At 42.8% G+C, this 27,145-nt stretch overlaps 1 protein-coding gene across 3 annotated transcripts in view; it reads right to left on the bottom strand.

Annotated features, from left to right (window-relative positions):
• The window catches only part of SAMD4A (sterile alpha motif domain containing 4A), a 222,896-nt gene that overhangs the window by 72,739 nt on the left and 123,012 nt on the right, over nucleotides 1-27,145 (bottom strand). For all 3 annotated transcript variants that reach the window (XM_047767380.1, XM_047767382.1, XM_047767381.1), the window contains exon 3: nucleotides 15,837-16,355. In XM_047767380.1, coding sequence (XP_047623336.1) covers nucleotides 15,837-16,355 — 519 coding nt within the window. The remainder of the gene's footprint in view (nucleotides 1-15,836; nucleotides 16,356-27,145) is intronic.

The raw sequence follows: 27,145 nt of genomic DNA, 5'->3' as shown, positions 1-27,145 counted from the left end.
TAAAATCTTTGTGTCCGAAAAAGAAGGACTGTACTTAGATCCAGAGAGGACTTTCACCACAATCATGGGTGGTGATTATTACCCCCTTTTTACATCTGAGGAAATCAAGGCCAAGAGAGGCCAAGACCATCTCTCCAAGGTCACACAGCCTGTAATGAGTGGAACTGAGAATCAGTGGAATCAGTTAGACCCAGGTCGTGTGACTCCAAAGCATGTGTTCTGAACCCCAAGGTGATATGCCTGAGACCTTTCTGGACTCTGATTTCGCCAACAGTGTAATTAGCAGCACTGTCAGATCCATGTTACTAGATTGCATTCTTGAATTAGCCAAAGTACAACAGACAAAGGAATGCTGAGAAATAAGGAGCCCCAACTGTCCCTTCAGTCGTAAAAGTGAAGCTACCTTCATGGCTAGATTTGGGAGGTAATGCAAATTGGAGCAATTCTAGGAGAGTCCAATTCATCCATGAACTATAGGATTTGAGGAAAAGCCAACTTCTTCAGCACCAAAGGAAGACTCAACTCCACCTGTGATGGGCTTAGGGACAGGGTTTCCACTGGGATCCTTATGACCGTCATTGACTCATCTGAGGTAGAAATTTCACCAGCGTTCCAAATGGGAAGGTGTGGTATTGGGAGTCTATAGATTCTCTAGGTTGAAGATATATCTTGGTATCATGCAGGCTTATTCTAGAAGTTCCAATAGGTCAAGCCAAGGTCCCAAATCTTTGCCAGTCTAGAGGGTTCCAAGTGGCTGAATCTCAGATGACTGATCTAAAAGAGGGAAGGGCAGAGGGAGAAGGTATTTCTCTGCACCCTCTTCCCAAAGTCAGGATTCTTTTTTTTCTACCTTTTTTCCCCTTTTTTTGGCAGTGCCTGTGGCATGCAGAAGTTCCTGGGCCAAGGACTGAATGCCCACCATAGCAGTGGCCCTAGCCATAGCAGTAACGAACCAGATCCACTGGGGAACTCCCCAAAGTCAGGATTCTTAAGTGAACTACCCCAGAAAATATTTTATATCTTTCAGTCCATGCCACCTATGAAGTCTCACAGAGTCAACATCTCAATTATCCAATATGATGAAGTGGAGTTAAAAAAACCTGACCTGCAGGCATAAGCAATCTCCTGGGTTCAGGAATTTCAGCAGCCCTTTTACTTGGAGTCACACCAGTTTGTGAGTCTGGTGCCTGTGTGGATAAAGTATCTTGCTCCTAAGCCAGTGCAGAAACAGCCCAAAGTACCAAACCTCGCTTAGGTAGAGGAGCACATCTTTGTTCTCAGGCTAATTGGTGGCTATTTTTCCAGTGTGAAGACCCAAGAAGTAAACACGAAAACCTTCACTAGCTCTGTCCTTTCAGGAAAAGCACTCATTTCTTGTGCTGACCTTTCTAAAAAGTTTGTTCAGCAACTGCAAAAGGATGGAAGGCAGCTCACACACAGACGTGTGGACGTGAGTGGGGAGATGGTCACGAGCGTTGAGCATGGTCCCGGTCGAGTGCTTAAAGAGCTTCTCTCTGAGTAACTGCTTCTCCAGTACCCCATAATTAGCTGCTCTCTGAACAGCATACAGATGGAGTGGCTGGGGAAAAGGAGCAGGAGAAGAATTCTGGAAGCAAATAAAAATTATGCAGCTGCCTCTAGCTAGAGAGAGAGATCACCAACAGAAAATTAGTGAAAGAACGGGGGCCATACCAAGCTTTAAATTCTTTCTCACAAATCTCATAGGTTGAAAAGAAAGCCTTCGAGCAATACATCTTGGCTTGTCATTTCACTTCTCTGAGTGTTGACAAAATTTGTTCCTGAACAGCAGTGAGCTACGTGTCCAGGCTTAACCTGGAGTTTCGGATCTGCAGCTCAGAGTCAGATTCAGGGACTAGCGGGCCTGTCACTTTGTCAGCCTCATAACCAAATTAGAGACACTCTTGAGAATCAGAAGCTCTCAGACTTTGTAGGGGAGCACACGATGCCTTGAGATTTCAGGTGAATTTGGGGCTATGTTGCCAAAAACTAAACAAACATACAGATGTGGTCATTTTAACCCAAAGACACCATTCTTGAACTTGTAGTGAGCTCTGACTTTTAGAATAATATTTACATATAACATTCAGTCAAGATATTAAAATTATCCTGCTAGGCCTACCAGGGTTAATAACAATATCACAGGCACAAAACAACATCTTGGATAATGATGAACATGTGGGAATAATTCCCTTTCTCACAACCTACCTCCCTGAGACCCAGTGACTACTCCATAATTCTTCCAACTTTCCAAAGACGCTATAGTCCTGAGCAGCCCCCGACTGCACCCGGTAGAGGCAGACCCAGGCGGTACTCTAGCCAAGCCCTCACAGCCACATCTTTCCTCAGCAAGTTCTCGCTCTAGTTCCTGAAGGTGTTTGGGAAGGCTGCATTCCCTGGGTTTAGAACCACCGCTTGAGATGGGAACTAGAGCCACCACCTGCCCTGCCTATCTAACACCATATCAATGAGTCTTGTTAAAAACAGCAAACCCAAATCAAAAAAGTCACATAAAGGATTCTAATTTACTATCAGAGAAGAGGACTATTATACACATTGCAAAAAAAATATATATGATAAAATCCTTTCGATATTTATTTTTAAAAACTTTATAGATTTAAAAAAAAATTTTTTTTCTTTTCATTTTAGGGCTACATCCCTGGCACATGGAAGTTCCCAGACTAGGGGTCAAATCAGCACTACAGCTGTAGGCCCGAGCCATAGCCACAGCAACAACACCAGATTCTTAACCCACCGAGCGAGGCCAGGGATCGAACCTGTGTCCTCATGGATACTCATTGGGTTCATCACTACTGAGCCACAACGGGAACTTCCAGGCAACTTTTAAAGACCACCCCCACTATGTAAATGAGATTTGTGTATAGTATATGTTCTCTTCCATGTGCTTCACCTTAACACCCATTAGAGAAGGATGCTGAGTTTCTTAATATTTGCCCTTGTCCCCTTTTCCATAGGAAGTTGAATTTCCAGGCTCTGCAAGATAGTGCTGGGTGATGCTACTTAGAGATGTCTCTTGGGAAACTGGGTCTGAGGAATAAACATCTAATTTTACTTTGACTTAGGTATGGAAAAGTAAATCTGTGCGGGTTTTTTGTTGTTGTTGTTGTTGTTGTTTTTTAAATCCAAAATGGGCAGTAGCTTTTGAGACAGAGCCCTAAAGCTTAGTGGCACAGGAATCCAGCCAACACTATGCCAAATAGTTATCAGATCTCTTAAAACAAAGAGACCTTGCAACAGTTCACTTTCTTCAGTCCCAACATGATGAAGCCACAGTCACAGAGCAAGAGTGCATTTCAGGTACCAATTCTCTTCGACTAGCCCAGCACACCACTTGGAATTTCACTGTCCTCCTCCGGCTCGCCCCAATATAACACCACGGTATACTCATCCTCAGCACTCTGTGAGTCAGACTTTCTACTTTAGAAGCATAGAATGAAAGCACCATAAAGGGTCCTAAGAGGTCATCCAGTCTCCCACCTTGATAAAGAAGTAGGAGTTCCTGCGAGTGCAGGATTGCACAATGAGGTGGAGGAGGAGTGACTTTGCTCAGCCAACACCCTGCCCTCTTGGGACTGGCCACACTTCCCTAGGCTGCATCTATGGGCAGAGCCTCATTTATCTCCATTAACTCTTATTCTGTTACTTAAGGATCATTTTAATAAATTTGAATAATGTCCTATAGTTGTTGACCATTAAAAAACATGATTCCTATTAGCAATGGATCCTAAAGAGGCAAACACAAATTTTCACCTTATTCTTTACTTTTTTTTTTTTCTCCTGATCCATTTTAAGCTATTTAGTAAGATGTATCATTGCAACAATCCTTAAGGAGATAACAGGTATTTGTGGAATGGTGGCTCTTTACAGAGCTAATTCAAAGTATTGTGAACTAAAATACTGCCTGCCAGATCAGTAAACAAAAGATGTTGCAGCTATCAAGCCACCACATTACAGCTGCCCCAACAGTGAGCCCTGAGGGGACTCAGGATGGAAACAAAGTTGGCTGCCATCTAGTCAACTGCTGCAGCCACCCAGACTGTGCTCCCCGAGGAGGCTCAGGAAGAGAAAACACAGCATGCTGGTCCCAGATAGCTGAGGTGCACATCAAAGGAATGAGTTCAGTGAGCCCAGACTCTTGCATCTTTCCCTACATAGAAAATCACTAAATTCCTGAACTTGGGAGTTCTGATTTTCTTTAACAACAATCTTTTTTTCTCTTTTTAGGGCTGCACCTGCAGCATATGGAAGTTCCCAGGCTAGGGGCTGAATCGGAGCTACAGCTGCCGGCCTATACCACAGCCACAGCAACAGGGGATCCAAGCCACATCTACAACCTACACCATGACTCACAGCAATGCCGGATCCTTAACCCACTGAGCAAGGCCAGGGATGGAACCTGCATCCTTGTGGACGCTAGTCAGTTTCATTATCACTGAGCCACGAAGGAACTCTCCAAAATAATCTTTTGATATTCTGACTACCTGCCAATTGTTGTGAAAGTCTCTATATATTCTGCCCCCCACTCCCACCCCTCCTCTTCAGAAGAGTAGCTCAGCGTTATCTGAGATGCTGTGTCCCAGGCTTGAAGTCCTTAGACTGTCCACTGCATAAAACATAACTCTTAACTTCTGGGTTGTACATTTTTTTCAGTTGACAGTTTCTTGATTTAAACTGAGCCTATTGGAATAACTGTGTCATAGAACTGTCCTAGGAAGCTTATTCTATGCTAGTTTACTGCAGAACCACCCCTTACTTGTATCAGTATTAACAACCAGTGCAGAAATAATAATAATGAGGGCTATTATTTGTTGAGCATCTCCTATTAGCAACTGCTTTACACACATTTCTCGTTTAATCCTCACAACCCTAAGAAGCTCTCTTAATTCATCTTCCCTGAACCAACTTGCTGGAACAGAGTCCTCTCCATTTTCTTTCAAGGACCTACAGATGTTCATGGCTCTTTAAGGACCAAAATTTACTAATGTGCTTCTGTTCCCATCAGCTGACTTAGAAGTGTAGCAAGAGTCAGTTGAATTTATTCCCAAACCCGTTTATGCTGGTTGTACTTATTGTAAATCTATCATTTGAATAAGTGTAACAGAAATGACATGAATTATAAAAAAGTTACTCAAAAACTTTGTCACGAGCTTGAGAAATATCCATTGTTTCACTTAAAAAAAAAATCCACTGTTAAAAAAAAAAGTAGGCATTCCTGTTGTGGCACAGCGAAATGAATCCAACTAGGAACCATGAGGTTGCAGGTTCAATCCCTGGCCTTGTTCAGTGGGTTGAGGATCTGGTGTTGTCGTGAGCTGCGGTGTAAGTCACAGAGGTGGCTCAGAGCCTGTGTTGCTGTGGCTGTGGTGCAGGTCAGCAGGTGTACCTTCAACTTGACTCCTAGCATGGGAGCCTCCATATGCCATGGGTGTGGCCCTAAAAAGCAAAAAAAAAAAAAAAAAAAAAAAACCACAAAAAACAAAAACAAAAAACCTGATGGCCAACAAACACATGAAAAAATGCTCAACATCGCTGGTTATAAGAGAAATGCAAATCAAAACTACCATGAGATATCACCTCACACCAGTCAGAATGGCCATCATTAATAAATCCACAAAAAACAAGTGCTGGAGGGGCTGTGGAGAAAAGGGAACCCTCCTGCACTGTTGGTGGGAATGTAAACTGATACAGCCACTATGGAGAACAGTTTGGAGATACCTTAGAAATCTATACATAGAACTTCCATATGACCCCGCAATCCCACTCTTGGGCATCTATCCGGACAAAACTCTACTTAAAAGAGACACGTGCACCCGCATGTTCATTGCAGCACTATTCACAAAAGCCAGGACATGGAAACAACCCAAATGTCCATCGACAGATGATTGGATTCGGAAGATGTGGTATATATACACAATGGAATACTACTCAGCCATAAAAAAGAATGACATAATGCCATTTGCAGCAACATGGATGGAACTAGAGATTCTCATACTGAGTGAAATGAGCCAGAAAGACAAAGACAAATACCATATGATATCACTTATAACTGGAATCTAATACCCAGCACAAATGAACATCTCCTCAGAAAAGAAAATCATGGACTTGGAGAAGAGACTTGTGGCTGCCTGATGGGAGGGGGAGGGAGTGGGAGGGATCGGGAGCTTGGGCTTATCAGACACAACTTAGAATAGGTTTACAAGGAGATCCTGCTGAATAGCATTGAGAACTTTGTCTGGATACTCATGTTGCAACAGAAGAAAGGCTGGGGGAAAAATGTAATTGTAATGTATACATGTAAGGATAACCTGACCCCCTTGCTGTACAGTGGGAAAAAAAAAACAAAAACAAAAACAAAAAAACAAAAAACCTACTGTTGAATTCAGTGTTAGCAAGAATACTAGGAACTAAATTATAAAAAGAAAAAAAAAAAAACCAAAAAACCCAGAATCTAGAAAGATTCTGTGCTCTGATTGTTTTTGCAAATGTCTTCAAATTCCTGCTCCACTTTAAGGAAATCACAAAGATATGTCAACAGTGTGCTCTATGTAGGAAAAACAAAAAAAAGGCAGCCTCAGTCAGAACCCTATCTTCAAAGAAAGGACAATCACTCTATACAAAAGATGGCATATGAGTGTATGTATGCTCTGTGTTGAAATAATATGTTTAAGGTATTATGCCCTATTTATGATTCTATTGCAATTAATACATCAACTGCTCACCCTGATCAAGCTAATCAGGGGTCTCCTACTGAAATGTATTCTCATTTTACAGATGAGGAAAGGAGGTTTAGAAGTCAAGTAACTTGTCCATGATCACACACCTAGTTATTGGTGGGGCTGGAACCAAACACCAAGTCATCCGATTTCAAAGCCACATTCTTTTTTGCTTCTGTTTTGTTTTTGCATGCTAAGTTTTCTTAAGGTTCAAATAAAATACATTTCAAATAGATAAAAGCCATCTATTATTCCAAAGTCCTATAGTCAACTACCAGTTAAACAAGGAACCCATATTATTCTGTTTCTTTTATCACCCGTAGAAAGCCAGAAGAATCCAGACAAATTCTTTTCCCAACAGAATTAAGTATGCTTGAAGCCACATTCTTGATTTTGATCGACTGCCTTATCATTTACACCCCAAACTTGAATATCTAAGATGCCACGTACAGCCTTATAATTCCCTTTGCATTGCCGTGTCTTACTATGCAAAGGAGAAGGCTAAAGTATAAAATTTTCTGTCATCAAATTTTTAGCTCCATATGGGTTTCGTTGGGCTTTTCCAAAAAGATGCATCTCAGCAAGGTTGGCTGTGAAACAAATTTCTTTTTTTTTTTTCTTTTTTTCTTTTTTTTTTTTTTTTTGTCTTTTTGTTATTTCTTTGGGCCGCTTCCGCGGCATATGGAGGTTCCCAGGCTAGGGGTTGAATCAGAGCTGTAGCCGCCGGCCTACGCCAGAGCCACAGCAACGCAGGATCCGAGCTGCGTCTGCAACCTACACCACAGCTCACGGCAACGCCAGATCGTTAACCCACTGAGCAAGGGCAGGGATCGAACCCGCAACCTCATAGTTCCTAGTCGGATTCGTTAACCACTGTGCCACGATGGGAACTCCTGAAACAAATTTCTAATGCAAACCCAGTGCTAGCTGCCTCACCTCTCTTTAACTGTAGCCACAGAGTTTGTCTACGAGAAAGGTCCAGACCTTTGACAAAGAATAACTATCCCAGGGCATGTTGGGAGTTTTAGTTTTTCTCTAAACCACAAACATCATTTATAGCATTTTCCAGATTTTGGAAGCCCCCTGCCTACCTTGCTTCCCCATCTTCATGCCCTTCCCTTCCTTGACTTACATCTGAGATTTCCTACTACCATATTTTACCTAATAGAGCATTGAGGACTGGGGTGGAGGGATGGCAGGAATGATATTTACAGTGTTTAAGAGTCAGACAATAACCCCAAATTCATACTAATCCCTTCAACTAAATTTTACCCTCACCTGTACCATGACCTTCAGGGGTTTAATTTGCTTAGTATTAACAATTCCAGCAATAAGCTACATTCATGCTACATCTTTTCTCAGTGTAACCTGTGTTTGTCCCCAGAAAGCTTTAAAGCGAGAATAGAAAAAAAAAATAAATGCAAGATTAGAAGATGTTTTTGTCCCATGATTCATGAAGCAGCCACTGTTAGACTATAAATCTCATGAAATAATAGAAATCCTCAGACTACAGAGCTCAAAAAAATTCTTGAAGAAGCCAGCCTGTTCATCTCTTTCCTCTCCCCTTACCTAGGATAGTCCAATTTAAGCCATTTATTCCAGCCAGAATCCATCTTATTTTGGAAGTACAGCATTGAATTGGAAACACTCCTGCCTTCCTCTGTAGCTCATCTAGTGGTTAATAATCCTGTCATTGGAGTGGATGGTACAGCCTCATGACCCAAGGCACGTGGATCCCAGAGATCTTTGACTTTCCCCAAAAGCTACAGGATCTCTGATGCATAATAAACCAGCAGGCTTCTGCTTACGACAGGGTTTTTTTTTTTTTTTTTTTTTCTGATTGTTCTTCTCCAGGCCCCAGAAAACAAACACTGGACATGGTGAGGAAAAAGCACAGTCCTATAAAACCTTTGGACTCTTGGAAATGAGAGAAGGACCAGGCAGTGGCAAAATTGGATCCTCTGAGATATGACTGAGCCATCTTCGCAATGTGGTATCAGGAAGGCCTGGGCCATACTTAAAAAAAGGTTCCCCCAGAGGGGAAGGAAGCTAAAGCTAAAAATACATCATGCCAGCTGTTATAAATGCTTCTCAAAGGAAGCAAAGCAACTAGAGTTACCTCTTTGAAGAGCAAATGAGGGGTTAAGGAAACAGTGGGGTTTTTTCAGTTACATGCCCGGGTGGCAATGTTTAGGGGAGGAAGAAATTTTCCACCAAGAAAGAAAGTCTGTTGGTAAAAGTCAAAATTCTATGAAAATTTAAAAGGAACTCCAAACAATACCAGGGGCTCCCAGAGCTTAGGAGGGGGTGACCTGCAGCCTGCAAGACAGAATCTAGGCCTCCAAGCCGTGCCCCTCTTTTCAGTTTCCAGGAGGCCTCTTCCCAAGACCTCTTCTCGGTCCTGCCCCAAGCTGTCTGGTCTCTCTCTTCCCCCTTGAATATCTGTGTTCTGATGCTTTTCCACAGGCTGGCTGGAATAAGCTTGACATAGCCAGTGGCCTTTTAAGAAAAGGTGAAGAGCACAGGGAAAAGGAAGGATGTTTGGAGCCAAACAGGTATCTTTGAAAGATCCAGCCCTGGCGGCCTTGGCGGGGGGGTCTCATGGAATTGCAAGGGATTGACTGATTTTCCTTTTTTCTTTTTAGGACCACACCTGCACCATGTGGAAGTTCCCAGGCTAGGGGTTGAATCTGTGGTGCAGCTGCCAGCCTACACCACAGCCATGCCAGATCCGAGCCACATCTATGACCCACACCTCAGCTCATGGCAAAGCAAGATCCTTAACCCACTGAGTGGGACCAGGGATCAAACCAGAATCCTCATGGATACTAGTCGGGTTCATTACTGCTAAGCCACAATGGGAACTCCTCAAGTTTTGTTGTTGTTGGTTTTTGTTTTTTGTTTTTTTTTCAGTTGCAGATTCAAAGTTCTCAAAGGAACCACTTTTCCTGAGATCCATGACACCCCCTTCCTCACCTTGCCTGCTCAAGTAGTTAGTTTCTGGTGTCTACTCCCTGGGCCCAGCAGGCATCCTTTCCATAAAGGGACGGAGCTTCCACCCCCCAGGAAGGCGGAGAAACCAGAACCAAAGCCAAAGAAATATCCAGGCACAGGATGCCCCAGTAGTTGTGACTTTTTACCTTTCAATTTTGAAATAATTAAAGATCTACAAGAAGTTGCAAAAATACTACATAGGCAGGTCTCAATGCACCCATCCTCCAGCATCCCCCCTCCCCCGCCCTGTGACATTTATGCAACTATAGTGCATTATCAAAACCAGGAAACTGATAGTAACACAGTGCAATTAACAAGACTGTAGACCTTAGATCTGTCAGTTTTTGGACACACTTTTTAGTATGAACTTGTGCATCTTATCCCCTGTATAAATTCATATAACTACCTCCACAATCAAGATCACAGGATGTGATTACAAGTCTGCTGGTATGGAGACCAAGTTGGTAAAAATAAGCCACAAAGAAAGGAAGACTAACAATAAATGTCACGGTGAGGCTTATGACTGAACGTAAATGATCAATATTGTCACCAGACACTTAGTGAATTCCCAAAGACACTTTCTCATTTCTTTCGGAAATTCATTAATTTCGTGAACATCTGTCCAGTGAGCCCAGGAATTCACTAAGTCCCTACTGTTCAGCAAATGTTTCTGGCAGGGCGGGCAGACAGGCTTCAGCTCATATGCCATCTCTTACTTAGTTGTAGTGAGAGGCAACTGAGGAGGACTGGAAGGCAGATCTGGGCTGAGTAGGAGGCAGCCATTATCCCAGAGATGCTCCACCACGGGAGACTGGCAGCTGAAGGGGTGCCAGGGACTTGCCATCTTCAACATTTATTTCTGGGACTTTTGGAGCCACAGGGTGTTCTCGGTGCCAAGAAAGAGGGATAAAGAAGGCAAAACCCCTGACCCCAAGGAGTTGATAATCAGGAAGGGGAAGTGAACATGTCAACCAGAAACTGGGACACAGAATGATAAGTATGTGAGTCAGTGCAAAGCCAGCATATTTGGGACCCAAGACTTAGATGGCCTGTGACACTGGTCAAGCGACATAGCCTCCCTGTGCCTTGGTTTCCTCACCTGTCAAATAAGGATGACAATCATAGCCACCATGTGGGGTTTTAAGAATTGAATGAGTTAATATTTATGTAAAGGGTTTTGGAAAGTAGCCGGCATGTAGTAAAAACTATGCAGCTACTACAAAATTGATGGTACCAAATATTGTAAACATATTGTTTTCATCATCGGAAAAAGAATCAATGGAGATTAATAAAAGAACTACTAAGGTTCCAAGCTGTAGCATGAGACTGTAGAGGTGGGCAGTTCAAATGGAGCATTTTGGAATAGTTTGTGTAACCCAAAGTTTCTGAGTTCTTGATTCAGACTAGGCCAGCAAAGGTTGGCATGTTTTCAAATCCAAACATAAAGAATGCTAAGAGAAATGAAGTATTTCAATGATTTGAATAGAAACAAGTTCCTTTCATTCGTAACTAAAGCACATAGTTTGCTCCCAGGTCAAAGTCAGGCAGTGAAGTGTAGAAAACAGAAAGTCGGTCTGGGGTATGGAGGTGGCACTGAATTCACTGTAAGGGAATTCTGTGGGCTCTTAAGAAAACCGAGAGAGACTCATTCCTTTCCTGGATGGTTTACTTTTTCTATAGCAGACCTGAGACAGAAAGCAAACCTAGAGATGCGAAGCCAGGTTCTAAGCACAGGGTGTTTGGAATTGCTAGAGATGGCCGAAACAAAGTTGACTAAGACTTCTGTATGGCTTGTGACAGCCAATACCCTGGTCCTTTCTGGCCCCAGAGGCTCATGATAAAGACTCTACATGTTCTCGTTCTCAGTCATCAGATCCCCGAGTAGTCATAAGAGGAGAGCCAGGCACTGAAAATGCCTTCTTGCCTTTCATTGGAAACACTTTGATGCTACCCAAAATGGCACCTAATACTGGGAACTGTCTGGTCATTTATGATGGAGCATGATAATGTGAGAAAAAAGAATGTATACATGTATGCGTAACTGGGTCAACATGCTGTACAGTAGAAAATTGACAGAACACTGTAAACAAGCTATAATGGAAAAAAATTAAAATCATTACATATACATATTTTAAAAATGGTGTTTAATAGATATTGCAACTGTCCCAAACCATTCTTCTCTTAACTCATGGAATAAAAGGCCCAGCTCAAAGATCCTAAGAGATCTCACTTGATTTAAATTCTATAATCAATAAAAGGTACTCTTGCCTTTGTCTGAATGAATGAAAACAGATTGATTCTTGTTAGATTAGGACATAGTTTTGCCCCCTACTTTTAGCCTCATCCTAATCACTTCCTTCAAAAACTCTGAGTGACTCCACCATCTATATTCAATGCCTTCTACACATCATTTTCTCCATCTCAATATGCTAGCATCTTTTTTTTATTTTTTAGTGAATTACAGTTTATTTATAATGTTGTACACCAGCACCTTGTCTAAGTCAATATACATCCCAAATTAAGTTTGTAGCTGGTTTCAGTTCTTATCTTATCTTGTCTTGTCTCTCATCTCCTTGGAATGACTAACTCAACTTTCTTCATCCCTTAAATTTGCTTTGCAACACACACACACACACACACACACACACTACACACACACACCCTTGAGTTTTCTCTGACTTCAATGGTTTCTCCTTGGCTTTGCTTCCTCCTCTTTTCCCCAGCCTTCATGTTGACATGTTGGAGTGTCCAAGTTCAGTCTTTGGTTCTCCACCTACATCTTTGCCATGGTAATCTCATCTCATAGTTTCATAATTTTAAATACCTCTCTTGTGCTTGTTTTTTCCAAATGTCTATCTCAGGTCAGCCTTCTCTCCCAAACTGCATGCTCATATGTCCAATTGCTTACTAGACATCTCTCATTGTCTTACAGATATGTAAACTCCCCATGTATGATACCAAACTCCCAATATTACCCCCAAACTTTTTCAATAAGTAGAGACTTCTCCATCTCAACTGATGGCCATACCATCCTTCCAGTTGTGTAAGCAAAAAATCCTGGAGTCATTCTTGAATTCTTCCCCTCACACCTCCAACTTATTCTGTCAGGAAATCTTGTTGGCCAGACTCTCGAAATATATCTAGCCTCTGACCACTTCTTCTCCTTCTGCTGCTGTCAGCCTGGTCCACATTATCAATGTCTTGCCTGGATTACTGCAATAGTCTCTTAACTAGTCTTCACGTTTGTCTTTGCCCTGGTACAATCTATTCTTAATACCGAAGCCAAAACTAATCCTTTAAAATGTGAGTTGGATCACATCACCTGTTTGACAAAAATCCTCCAATGGCTTCCTGGTTTTCGGAGAGCAAAAGTCAAGGTCCTTGCAATGGCCTACAATACCCTGTTGGATCTCTCCCTCCCCATCGCCTTGGCAACCCCTCCTACTGCTGTTCACCCCATCCACTCCCTTTCAGCCAACAACCTTCTTTCCTTTTCCCCAAACAAGTTGGGCACTCTTCTCTCTTGGAATCTGAAGCCTTAAGTCCAAACCATTTTCTGTTGCAGTGCAATCAAAAAAAGTTCCAGCATATTCAAGTCACCGTAGAGCAGGCTGCCTGGCTGGGGTTCAGGAAAGGTGCTTTTATCATGAGACCATCACGAGATGCAAGTAAGGACACAGATGCTTGGGGGTTAGTGTTGGCACTTTGCTCCTCATGGTCCTGCCCCATCTGACTCCTTTACTCACTTAGCAGACACCTACTAAGTGCTTATCACTGGCAGCCCTGGCCAAGGCTAGGCATGTACATACATAACCTCATTTATCCTCACCACGTTCCTGGCAGGTAGATATCATGAATGCCCCCATTTTGTAAATGGGGACTTTGCTCAGAGAGGTTAAGTAACTTGGTCAAGGTGTAGTTAGCTCATTGCAGTTGCAGGTCTGAGATTTGGACCCAGGAAGCAGTGACACCAGAGCCCTTGTTCTGTCCCTTTTGTCAAGTGGCTTCCCAGAGGCTCAGGAGATATTTGATAGATGCACGAATGACACAAGGACCTAAAAGTTTGCAGCTTTGATAAACATGATGTAACCACTGTCGACAATGCAGAGGAGTAAGGCAATGATATTAATGTTTTATTAAAGAAATATTATGAGATATGAGTGTTGGTACAAACTAAGTGTTTGAGAGAAAGCTTCTGGAGGAAAGATCTGAGCTCTTATCTCTACTGATGTTCTAAAAAAGGGGGCTCAAACCCCTTTCTTCTTCTCAAGACGCGCAACCTAATTATTTTGTTAAACCTCTAAGACCTTTTCAGCTCAAGTATCACGCCGGGACTCAAAGGCCTAGGAGACCATGACAATCATCTGAGCACTTCCTCCCCTCTGTTGGGTGAGGTGGCCACACTGAAATATAAAAGTGCCTGTTGACTACAGTCTGATAACCATCTTAAATGTACCGATCTTATCAAGACCCAACCAGAATGTGTACATCAGCAGACATGGAAATGTGATGACCCAAGACTAATTTCAAGACAAATGACATAAAACTCAAGTTTTGAGAGGACAGGAAGCTCAGAGCTCGCCAGCTATCAGAGAGTTTTGTACCAATTCCTAGATTCCGTGTCTGACCCAAGAAACTCGGGCCAAGAAACTCTGTCATCCCAGCCTACAAGTGTCTGCTTGAGGAGTTCAAGTCATCACTCTCTGTCACACAGAGGTTAGTGCAACTGTTCCCTGGATTACTAGTCTGTGAGGAAACTGTCACCGGAGCCTCTTACACAATAAATTAATGATGCAATAATCACCCAATTCCCTAAGTGTGCAATTTATCAATATCTAAACATAAAACTAGACAAATGAATTAAAAATCTCATATTGTGGCATTATCGATGCGGCATCTTAAGTCTCTCTTTGATTATGCCACTAAAGTCCTGTTTCAATCAATGTAGTTAAAATTCAACACTCTATGTATTTGAGAAAGCCCTTTAAAAAGGCCCATTCGTCAAAAGATCCAAGTGGAAGTAGAGGCCAAGAAGCTGTCACTGCCAATTCTTAATACTCTCATATCTTTTAATTGGGGGTTCCTGCATCTTGACAGGCACATAAGGTCTAACCGCCAAAGAACAAAGTCCCCCTCCCCCAGAACAAAGTCATCTCAGCACTGATGCTGTATCCAGGGACACATGCAAATTAGCATCAAGGAATTCTGTTTAATGGCAGGCCACTCTCCCACACTGCCACTTTCCAGAAGCACCAGTGTCATGTTTGTCAATTTGCTCAGCCTAAGTGAGAGGACCCCGAGCCCTGGCTCCAGCTTGTGGGTGGAACACTTCGCTTTTAATGGTCAGAAGAGCCAGAGGCTGTCCTTGCCTCTCCCCTCCCACAAAGCCATTCCTGCCCCACCTCTTCTAAGGGGTTAGATGGAGTGAGAGAAGGCCACAGCACTCACATCAGGCCACAGCACAGAGCAGCATTCTCAGTTAGCAAACCTGCCTCCCCCTGGTCAGGAGGAAAAGTGACCCTGACATCTGGGAATTAAAACCAGAAGATGCAAGGGAAGGAACACTCCAGGGTGAAATTTTAAAAAAGAAAGAAAGGAAGAAAAAAAAGAAACAAAGAAAAAAAAATAAGTGGAAAAAAAAAAAAAGAAAAGAAAATGCACAAAGCCCGTGAGGCTGTCTGGTTAACCATGGGTTAGAATCGGGTTTAGAAAATCACATGGTAATTCTGTCTCGGCAAATCCAAAAACCCCAGGTGAAAGATAGCAGGTGAAAGGCATTTCTATTTGTGGAAAGAGGAAGTTTCCTTCTTTCACCACTTAATCTCTTATTTAAATTCTTTTTTTTTTTTTTTGGTCATTTGTAACCCAAATTTGGACCATCATTCCCTTTTACCGGCCCATTATTTTCAACTTTCCAGAGTTGAAAGAACAACAAAGATGGGGTCCAAAGAGCCCTTTCCCAAGCCAATTCCAATCAGCCCTTCTCTCCCAGGGTTACAGGGTGCTCAGAGCAGACATTCCCAGTGGGACATGCCACACACAGCAAGTCGCCAAACCAGACTGCACTAAAGGGCTTCCGGGGGAACTTACTTGTACTTGTGCTGGTTCCAATCGTGTTGATTGTGGTGGGGACGGATGAAGAGGAGTAGAGGGGCACGTGGCCATTCTCACACCCCAGGCTTTTGTCCTGCCAGTTGGGGGCGTTGATGCAAATCCCAGAATCCCGAGAGTTCTGCCACCCATTGAGCTTGTCGTCGGAGTTCTGTCTTTGGTGATAGTAGTGTGTCTGCCCATAATCCACAGAGTCCGAGCGGCCCCGGTTCTGGCCACCAAAGCTGGTGGACGTGCGGTCCTCCAAGTGGTTCAGCCACATGGCCAAAGCGCTGCGGTCTTCCAACGAAGTGGCTGGGTGGATCAAAGCATAGGACAGCAGCTGCCGGCTCTCCTCGATGTGCTGGTTGTGTTCAATGGAGTGTGCCAGGATTTTGGGCAGCAGTTTCATATACTCTACTTTTGCGTCGAGGTTTCCTGGCTTCAGCAAAGGCAGGTGAGTTAACAGGAGGGAAATCACTTTATCCTTGGATTCCTGTTGCCATTGGTTAATGATTCCTGGAAAGGAAAATATACAGGGCAAATAAGCAAATACAGCCATAATGTCACAAAGCACCACACTATAAAGAGAATTCCTGGAGATCAGAGTCTCAGCCTAGGTAGCCTGGCAAAATAGCCTCTCCATCAAGTTGGATAATGGACCTCAAGTTGACAGGGGGCAGTGACTTTGACAAAACATGGAACAAAGGTTCTGAGATGTTTGGGTGTTCAACCTAATTCTCACACAGGTCTCCAAAGAGGCTCTGACTACATAGGTACAAACAAATAAGATTCACAATCATTTTCTTAGCCATACCCTCAGATAGGGAAATAAGGAATAAGAAAATCTCCATGGAAAAGTGAGCATGAGCGTAATCAAGGGTCCACCTGGTGGAGTTCTCAAAACAGACACTCATGGAAAAGCAGCTGAAGCCCTGGCAAAGGCATTGGTGTGAAGTTGGTAAGACTTCCCAGGTGGATAAATCTGGCAGCTCATTGAAGGAAGCCTGTACCTTCCTCATGACAAGCTGATTCCCAAAAACAACTGTGGCCTCAAAGCTGGACGAAACAATGGACCCAAGGCTTGGCTCCAGCGGCACCTAGATCACACATACTGAGCAGGCTATTCTTTACGTACAGAAGATCTATTTGGTTATTTTCATTATGGTAAAATATACAGCATATTTATCATTTTAACAATTTTAAGTGTATGGTTCTGTGGCATTAACTACATTCACATTGTTGTGCATCCATAACCATCATCCATCTCCAGATCTTTTTCATCTTCCCAAACTGAAATTCTGTACCCATGAAACCCTAACTCCCCATTCTCCCCTCCCCAGTCCCTGGTGACCAGCATTCTACTTTCTGTCTCCATATATTTGACTACTCATATATGTGGAATCATATGGTGTTGTCCTTTTGCGCCTGGCTTATTTCACTCACTATAATGTCTTCAAGGTTCATCCATAGGAAGATTTGTTTTTAACATTCTCACAAGGATCTCTTCCTATTTCTTTCTACTCAAAACACAAACTTGTTGCCTTTCAGTAAACATGGATTAACAATGCACTTTGCCTGAATTGGCCCTTGAGAAGTTGCTTGTTCTGGAGACTGATATCCGTGGGACCTGGGATGCCAGGAAAGCAAGCTCCTGGCCTGAAAAGTCATTCCTAATACCTCAAGACCTCAACTCTGGCCCACTGATGACCATAATAAGGACTAGGGTAGGGCAGTGCTTCTGACATTCACAAAATATCTGCAGGTTGGAAAAAGCATTTCTGGAATTTAGCAGAAGGGCTTCACATTTCTAGTGAGGCAGAAACACATCAGAACAAGCTCGAAGCATTGTTGACCATAAGCTACATATGCATCAGCTGAGTATGAGAAGGCCTCTGAAGACGAAGAGGTTGGGCTTTCCCGTGTCATGGCTCATGGTAATGAACCCGACTAGTATCCATGAAGACTCAGGTTCGATCCCTGGCCTTGCTCAGTGGGTTAAGGATCCGGCCGAGCTGTGGTGTAGGTCACATACGTGGCTTGGATCCCACATTGCTGTGGCTGTGGCCAGCAGCTGCAGCTCCAATTTGACCCCTAGCCTGGGAACTTCCAGATACCACAGGTGTGGCCATAAAAATACAAAAAATAAAAATTAAAAAGACAAAGGGGTGTATTCAAAGAAAAGTATGAGGCAAGAAAGGCACGGCGTGTAATCAAAGAATGTGGGTGCCAGAGTCAGACACACCAGGGCATGAATCCCAGTTCTGCCACCTAATTGGGAGTAGATCCTTGGTAGCTACTCAACCTCTCTGAGCCTCAACTCCCTCATCACTCAAGAGTGTTACCACCAGCACCTGTCCCACCTTGTGTTATAGGATTAAATGAGGTAATGTAGCAAAAGGACCAGCCAAGTACTTAATGGTGGAAATAATTCCTTCTACTTGCCTCTGCATTAGTCAGGCCTCTCTTAGAGCCATGTTGGGTGGTTTGGGATACCAAGTTTTAAAAATAGAGGCCAGAGATGACCTAAGGGTTGTTAAAAATGATCAGGGTTGGAAAAGAGGTAGAAAGTCAAAAGGTGAAAAATAATAGGGTTACTGGGCTTACAATTAAACAATATGAAGAGATGATTGACTTTTTTCAGATAGGGGTTTCATAAGGAGTGAAAAGTAGAAGTCTTCAAACTGAAACAAGAGAGAATAAGATTGGATGTAGAAAAGAACTGAAGTGCAAGAACAACAAAAGACTCAGAGGTGTCACCAAGGAGGGCTATGTAGCCTCTGTCCTGTGGGTACAATGAATAAAGACAGATGGGCCAGAGAAACACTGTCAGATAGAAATATAACCTGAGTGCACATGGAATATAAATTTTTCTAGTATGAAAAGAAAAGTAAAAAGAAGGGGTGAAATTAATGTTAATGATATATTTGATTTAATCAATATATCAAACAATTATTTCAACTTGTAATCAATATAAAATTATTGATGAAACATTTTACAGTCTTTTCTTTATAGTAAGTCTTCAAAATCCAGGGTATACTTCATACGACCCAAGGTAATATACAGATTCAGTATAATCTCTATCAAAATACCAATGGCATTTTTCACAGAACTAAAATGAATAATTTTAAAATTTGTATGGAAATACAAAAGACCCTGAATAGCCAAAACAATCTTCAAGAAAGGAGAACAGAGCTGAAGGAATAATGGTCTCTGACTTCAGACTATACTAAAAAGCTACCATAATCAAAACATCATGGTACTGGCACAAAAAAAGACACATAGATTTGTGGAACAGAATAGAGAGCCCAGAAATAAACCCATGAACTTACAGGCAATTAATCTATGACAGAGGAGGTAAGAAAATACAATGGAGAAAAGACAGTCTCTTCAATACGTGTTGCTGGAAAAACTGGACATCTACATGTAAAAGAATGAAATTAGAACATTCTCTGATACCTATACAAAAATAAGCTCAAAATGGATTAAAGGCCTAAATGGAAGACTGGAAACCACAAAACTCCTAGAAGAAAGCATAGACAGAACACTCTTTGACATAAATTGCAGCAATAAATTCTTTGGATCCATCTCCTAAAGCAAAGGAAATAAAAGCAAAAATAAACAAATGGGACCTAATCAAATTTAAAAGCTGTTGCACAACAAAGGAAACCATTGATAAATGAAAAAACAACCTTCAGAATGGGAGAAAATATTTGCAAATGATCAAACCAATAAGAGGTTAATATCCAAAATATATAAACAGCTTATACAACTCAACATCAATAAAACAAACAATCCAATTTAAAAATGGGCAGAAGATCTGAAAAGCCATTTTCCAAAGAGGAAATGCAGATGGCCAACAGGCACAAGAAAAGATGCTCAATATTGCTAATCATCAGGGAAATGCAAATCAAAACTGCAATGAGATATCACCTCACACACAATATCCGAATGGATATTATAAAAAGAGCATAAATAACACATGTTGGCAAGGATGTGGAGAAAAGGGAATCTCATCCTTCACTGTTGGTAGGAATGTAAATTGGTGCAGCCACATGGAAAACAGTATGAAGGTTTCTCAAAAGACTAAAAATAGAGCTACCATATGATCTGGCAATACCACTCCTGGGCATAGATCCGAAAAAAAGCAAAAACACTAATTCAAAAAGGTACATGCACTCCAATGTCCACAGTAGTATTATTTAGTAGTAGTATTCTGCCAAGTATAGAAGCGACCTAAGTGTTCATCAGCAGATGAATGGATAAAGAGGATGTGATGTGGCGTGTGTACATGTGTGTTTGTGTGTGTGTAAGCACATCTCAACTTGGATTCACCACAGCTGAAATGCTCATAAGCCATGTGTGGCCAGTGGCTACTGACTTGGCTGGCACAGGGCTAGGGACATTCAGATGGGGAAGGCGGGTGAGAGGACACAGATGACCTCAGCAGGTCCCTCCAAGCCCCTGACTCTATATTTAGCAAATTGCCACCTGACAGAGACAACCCGCATGCATTCCATCAGGTATATGGGCTTTATTTTAAAGTTGCTCTGGGAGATGAAGAAGCACGAATTCTAACTTCCTCATCAATACAGTTGCAGCAAACACCCGGCATGTTTTACATTATGAATATGCTTAAGATGAAGATAAAAATCTATTCATTAAGCCCAAGGAAGTGAAGAGGCACTGACAAGAAGCAAAAGGGCCTGAGAGGAAGCTGAATTGATGTCTGATGCCAACACTGATCACATGCGGCAAATGTATACTCTGGAAATTGTATGCTTAAAAATAAAATTTGGGAACAACCTTTAATACAAATCCATGAGGCTGAGGAACTCCCTATGTTTTTGAAGGTCACTTCCCCCTTTGGATATTCTATCCTTCCACAAAAGGTCAGCCTTAGAGAAAAAAAAAAAGGAAAAAAACCACAATGTAAATAGGACTCAGAGTGCAGCATGTTATCTCCATGTGTGCACATTCTGCCAGGGATTAACCTGGGCTCCAGAGGAAGGAGAAGCACAGCAAGGAGGACAGGAAAACCAGAGGCTGCCAGCCCTGGTCCCTTCCAGGCCTGAAATGCTTTTTCCTTCTGCTATTGGGAAGGGCTTGGGTGTCATGGGGCTGTGGCATGACCAGGAAGACAACTCTGACTTTTGTTTACTGCCTTTGAGAACATGGAAATAAGATGGCCTTCTGAGGACTAATTACAAACTATTTCTGCTACTGGATCAAACTATTTCTGCTACTGCTCCAGCTGCCATGCTAACAGCTAACAGTACTAAATGTTTTCTATGTTTCCAGGCACTCTTCTAAGTCCTGTGCATGTAATTCCTCATTTAATCCTTCCACAAAGCTTATGGGGTAAGTCCTATTACAGCCTTACTTTAAGGATGAGGACACAGAAGGATCAAGTAACTTACCCAGGGTCCCCAGCTAGTGAGGTGGCAGAATGGGGGTATGCAAATAAGCATAAAGATACATAATGACTGTCATGACTATAAGCTAAACACATTAACATTTATAATAACTGTAACATAACATTATATAATACATAAAAATATAACTGTACAATACGCAATTACGTATACATATTTATATGTACATTATATTTACAAATACAGGAGTTTCCATCGTGGTTCAATGGAAATGAATCTGATTAGTATCCATGACAACGCAGGTTCAATCCCCGGCCTCACTCAGTAGGTTAAGGGTCCGGCATTGCCATGAGCTGTGGTGTAGTTTGCAGACAAATCTCGGATCTGCGTTGCTATGGCTGTGGCCTTGGCCGGTACCTACAGCTCTGATTCGACCCCTAGCCTGGGAACCTCCATGTGGCAAGAGTGTGGCTCGAAAAAGAAAAAGAAAAATACTTACAAATATAATAATGTAAAAATATTAGAAGAGCATATAAATCAGCAGAAGAGTTGGGTCAGTGATGGAAGTGTAGGAAAAAAGAACTTGCAGAGGACAATGTACCTTTTGTGGCTCTAACTATATCCACAATGTCTTTAACATGCCTCTCAAAAAGGTGGAACCTCAGTGGGTTAACGATCCGGCGTTGCCCTGAGCTGTGGTGTAGGTTGCAGACACGGCTCGGATCCCGCGTTGCAGACACGGCTCGGATCCCGCGTTGCTGTGGCTCTGGCGTAGGCCGGTGGCTACAGCTCCGATTCGACCCCTAGCCTGGGAACCTCCATATGCCGTGGGAGCGGCCCAAGAAATAGCAACAACAACAACAACAAAATAAAAAAATAATAATAAAAATTAAAATATTAAAAAAAAAAAAAGGTGGAGCCTAATCAATTCCCACAGAGTGTGGGCTGGAGTTAAGAGTCACTTCTATCAAATAGAATGTCACAGAAGTGACAGTGTGTGACTTCCTGGATTGGATTATAAAAGGAGCTGCAACTTTTACCTTGTTCTTTCTAGGGTTACTCTTTCTGGGGGAGGCCAGCCACCATGATATGAGGACACTCAAGCGACCCAACAGAGAAGGAGGTTTGATGGTAAGGAACTAAGTTCTACCGCCAACAGCCAGCACCAACTTGGCAGCAGAATTCCCAGCCCCAGATAGACCTTCAGGTGACTGCACTTGAGAGAATGTTTTGAGGGGCCCTGAGTCATAGTACTGATCTGCAAACAACATGTGTGATAACATGTTTATTGTTGAAATAAGTGGTTACGTTTGAGGTAAAGATAACCAATCACCTATCCAAGTGGCCCTCTAGGCAAAAGGAAGTTTTAGCCATTTGGCTCTGAATAGTTCAGACCTTTGGCAAAGTCATTCCCATTCTGAAATGGATTCATGAAACTAAACTGCTGCCGCTCAACATTCACCTCACCTAGCCTCCTGCATCCTGATTATCCACTAAGGAAACCACCTTTGAACTATGACTAAACTCCCCAGGTACCTTCAGGGAGAGGATGAACTAATGACACAGACGAGGGATTTCTAGATTCTGTGATGATGACTTTTCAGGGCAACTTAATAAATGCTTTCTGATGATGATCTGGCTCCCTGTGGAGGCCTTCCTGTGCTGATCATATGGACTTTGAATACATCTGGGCCCTTTGAGGACACAAAGTCCCTTTAAACAGCAAATTAATCAGCCAGCAACATGGGTCTACCTCCCTGCTTGCTATTTAGTACTGAGTCAGTCTTGCAGGATGAGTATCCCCAGGGCACTGATGAGAGTCAGAACCTCCACCTGCAACAGAAGCCGGGCCTTACGCACCAGGTCTTGGTTGGTACATGAACGGCAGGTCCTGCCCAGCTGCCCCCCTGACTTCTTTGCAGCATTGGCACACCTTCCAGAGGGCAAGGAAACTTTCATGAGATGTGTTAAACAAGGAATTCTCCTTCCTGGGAAGACCCAGGAATCCTCAAAAGTCTCAGTTAATTGATCACTTCTGTGATGCAGTTTCTGTTATTATCCACTCCCATATCATTCCTTTCAGTAGACCGTCTGGAAAATGGAAGTCTAAGAACAACAAGGGTCAGTGGTGCCCACCTAACTCTCTTACTTTCTTTCAATATCTTCTCTATTATTTCTCTGGATAAAGAGCAGAGATAAGAGTTTGCTGGATGTGTTAAGTGGGTAAAAGCTAATGATTTATAATTTATAAACCGGTGACGTAAGAATAGTAAAAAAAAAAAATCTTGGAAGAACTCTAATTAAAGACCATGAAGATTAGGAAACTGTCCCAGTGATTCTTGGAGTGACAAGGAATGTGTTTAAATACCAAGTCTGGTATTATTACACAATAGTATGTCAATGTTTAAGGGTTCCAGTTGTTAGTAAATTATGCCTAAATTGCTATTTTATTACACCCTTGTTTTCAGTTTAATAATATTTACCATAAAAGGGTTTCTCACAAGTGTATTTAGGCAATTTGCTCATGCGAGAAATGGCTAGAAATTAAATGCACACATACAAGAAGTACTGGTTAAATAAGTGTGCTAACAGGCAGAAATACCAGTGGGTCTTATATGGTCAAATGCTCCCTGGAAGAATCTGCATTACAAACTCAATCCTAGATACATCATGTAACAAGGCTTCCAAATGCAGTGCATCTCTGCACATGTCAGGGATGGGTGGACAATGGTAATACCACACACCATGCATTTGGTAGGGATGTGAGCTTACTGGGCACCTAAAAAGTCAGGGGGGAAAATGGCAAGTACCAACAGGGCAAACAAGGAGATTCTTGTGTTGGCACCTGCATTTGGTACTATCTCCCAAAGGACCCTTTTAAGCTAGAGATGACTAAGGAAGCATCCTCATAATTTGGCGGAGCCCTGCATGATAAGACCAGTTTTGATGGGGGACCCAGGCAATATGGAGTTACTACAGCTGCAAGTGGTGCTTTGGGCAGATACAAAGGATTGAGAAGATAGAAACCTTCTCCTTATAGTCAAGGAGGGTGATTGCTGGATTCCAAGATGGTCCCCACAGATCCTTGCCTCTTGGTCTTCATGCCCTTGAGCACACTCCCCCGATGCTGAATCTGAACAGATGTATGTGACCAATAGAGTGTGGCAGAGGTGTTCTGAGGTTAGGTCATAAAAGGCACTGCAGCTTCCACTGCCCTCTTGGTTCACTCCCTCTGGTGGAGGCTAGCCACCCCCATTACAAAGACACTCAGGCAGCCCTGGGAGAACCCTGTATGGGGAGGAACCCAGGTCTCCTGCAAACAACCAGCCCCAACTGGCACCCACGTGAGTGAGCCTCCTTGGGAGTGGATTTTCCAGCTCTAGTCAACATCTTGATGGCAACCTTGCAAGAGACCTTAAGTGACAACTACTAGGCCAAATTCCTAACCCTTAGAACACTGTGAGATAAATGTTATTATGTGAAGCCACTATGTTTTGGGGGCAATTTATCACTTAGCAATAGCTAACTGGTACAAGGAGCTTCATGTTACTTAGTAAAAAGAATCACTCAGAAATGCTACTGCCCTTTGAATTCAGTAGAAAAGGCAGGAATCTATGTAGTGACCCCAGAGCCGATGATAACCAGTAGAGATGTCTTTGAGAACGTGATGGTGGTTAGGTGCTGGTCACTCATAGGCACCTGACTGCCCTCATAGGGCAAGAACCAGATCCATCTGGCCCCAAAAGACACCTACAATGACCTCTTCCCACTCCCAAGTGATCTTGTCATCTCTTCAATGGGGATTTTCCATTTTAGTCACTCTTTTCCTGGACACTCCAAAAGGGCTCCTGAAGGTCCCAGCCAGCAGTGAATTGGTCAATCCTGAGCTCTCAGCCCAGAACTCAAGTTATGGTTGGGATTCACCTTCAGGCTTCTGACCTCCTCCTAGCTATGGCTAACTCTCATAGGTCCAAGGCTGCCTGCCCTTCCTCTGAGGGGACATGGAACAGGCCAGCTCCCCTAATCACTTGCCCCAGTTCTGACCTCTGGCCTGATGTGTATGCAGACAACTCTCACATTTGTATCCCCAGTGCCAGTTAACGTGTCCAAAACAGAAGCCCTGCTCTCACTCTCACTAGATCTGCAACTTTGGCCTTCCTTTCTGTCCAGCAAATGGCTCTCCCATCTTCCCAGGAGTTCAGGTGGAAACCATGGAATATCTTTGACTGCTCTCTTACATCCCACATTTAGTCTGTCAGCAAATCCTCTGTGCTGGATCTTTAAAATATATCCAAAATATGACTATCTCTCATCATACTTCTGCATTCCACGCCCCCACACCCCACAAACAGACTGTTCTCAACAGAACAAGCAGGATGATTTTTTTTTTCTTTTTATGGCATATGGAAGTTCCCAGGCTAGGGGTCGAATCGGAGCTGCAGGTGCCAGCCACAGCCACAGCCATAGCCACATGGGATCAGAGCTGCGTTTGAGACCTACATCACAGCTCATGGCAATGCTGGATCCTTTAACCCAATGAACAAGGCAAGGGATCTAACCCAAATCCTCACAGAGACTATGCTGGGTCCTTAACCCACTGAGCCACAAGGGGAACTCCAGAATGATCTTTTTATATCAGTAGATAAGTCATGTCACTTCACTGATCAAACTTTCCAATGGTTCCCCACCTCACTCTGAGTGAAAACCACAGAAGGGCCTATCAGGCCCTCTGAGATCTAGCCCCACCCTCTGCCTCTCATCCATGTCAGTCCATCCTGGCTCCCTCGCTGTTCCCTTACACATTGGACATGGGCCCACCTGCCAACTTTGCACCTGCTATCTCCTCTGTGTGGGATGCTGCCCCCGCCCCAGACTCATGTTCAGCTCGGTTCTATCTTTACTCTGATGTTACCTTCTTAGTGAGACCTTCTCTGTCCACATTTTTAAGCTGCCCACATCACCCTTCGCTCCCTTATCCAACCCCCGTCCCCATCCTGCTTTAACTTTCTCCATAGCACTTATTGTGTGACCCGCTGTGTACGACTCTTGATTTCCATCTTTCTCTAACAGTGTCCTGAGGGTAGTGCTTTGTCTCCACTTTCCCTTGCATTATCATTTCCTTATTAACCATTTTTTAGTGGCTATATAAAATTGTCCCTAGATAGTGGTTTATCAGACTTCAAGATTTCTTACTCAAAATCATAGGAACTTTCTAGAAATTTCTCTTAAATAAAGACTGATGGATTAGGTGACCCACAAGCAACAGGAGGTACCAACTGTCACCCCTAAACTGGTCAGTCACCTCTTTGCTGTTTGCCTCTGCAGAATTCTGATTACTTTTAGCTTTAATGTCAAATAAAAACAAGGACATGTAAAAGAGGAAAATAAAATGATTAGCTCAATTTTCAAAATCCTCCCTCTTCTCAATATTCTGTTTAGGATGGCACTCTTTCCCATGTGCTAGAAAACAAAAGCATAATGGGTGCTTTTCCCGATTGTAACTGACACCAATTAAAGTAATCTTCATGATAAAGATTTGTTAGGCTGAGACAGCAGAATTAAATGCATTTAATACAACTCTTTTGCAAACATCTGTTGAAGTAAGAGGCAAAACCAGTGCCAATAGGGTTGTGTTAGGACTGTTCTATGTCCAAATTTTTTTGGCCATAGTGATTATGTTCTAATAAAACCTCCCAGGAATGGGTCTCCTAAGAGGCATATAAATTAGAGATGAAGAAAATGTTACCTTACTCTTGACAAATGCAAGACAAATCCTTGCAAACCACACTTGGCTAGTTTTTTATACTCAAAACCCCTCCGAGGAGAGGTTATAAATGTTCCAAAAGCAGGAAGTTTTCCCACTCACTAATCTTCAGTGCCACTTCTCGCACTCCCAGACCACCACGGACAAACCCCACATACCACAAAATGACT

The sequence above is a fragment of the Phacochoerus africanus genome, chromosome 2 (genome assembly GCF_016906955.1).
Source record: "Phacochoerus africanus isolate WHEZ1 chromosome 2, ROS_Pafr_v1, whole genome shotgun sequence".
In the NCBI taxonomy this organism is placed as follows: domain Eukaryota; kingdom Metazoa; phylum Chordata; class Mammalia; order Artiodactyla; family Suidae; genus Phacochoerus; species Phacochoerus africanus.
Note: the sequence above shows the minus strand (reverse complement) of the source record. Positions and strands in the feature narration are given on the sequence as shown.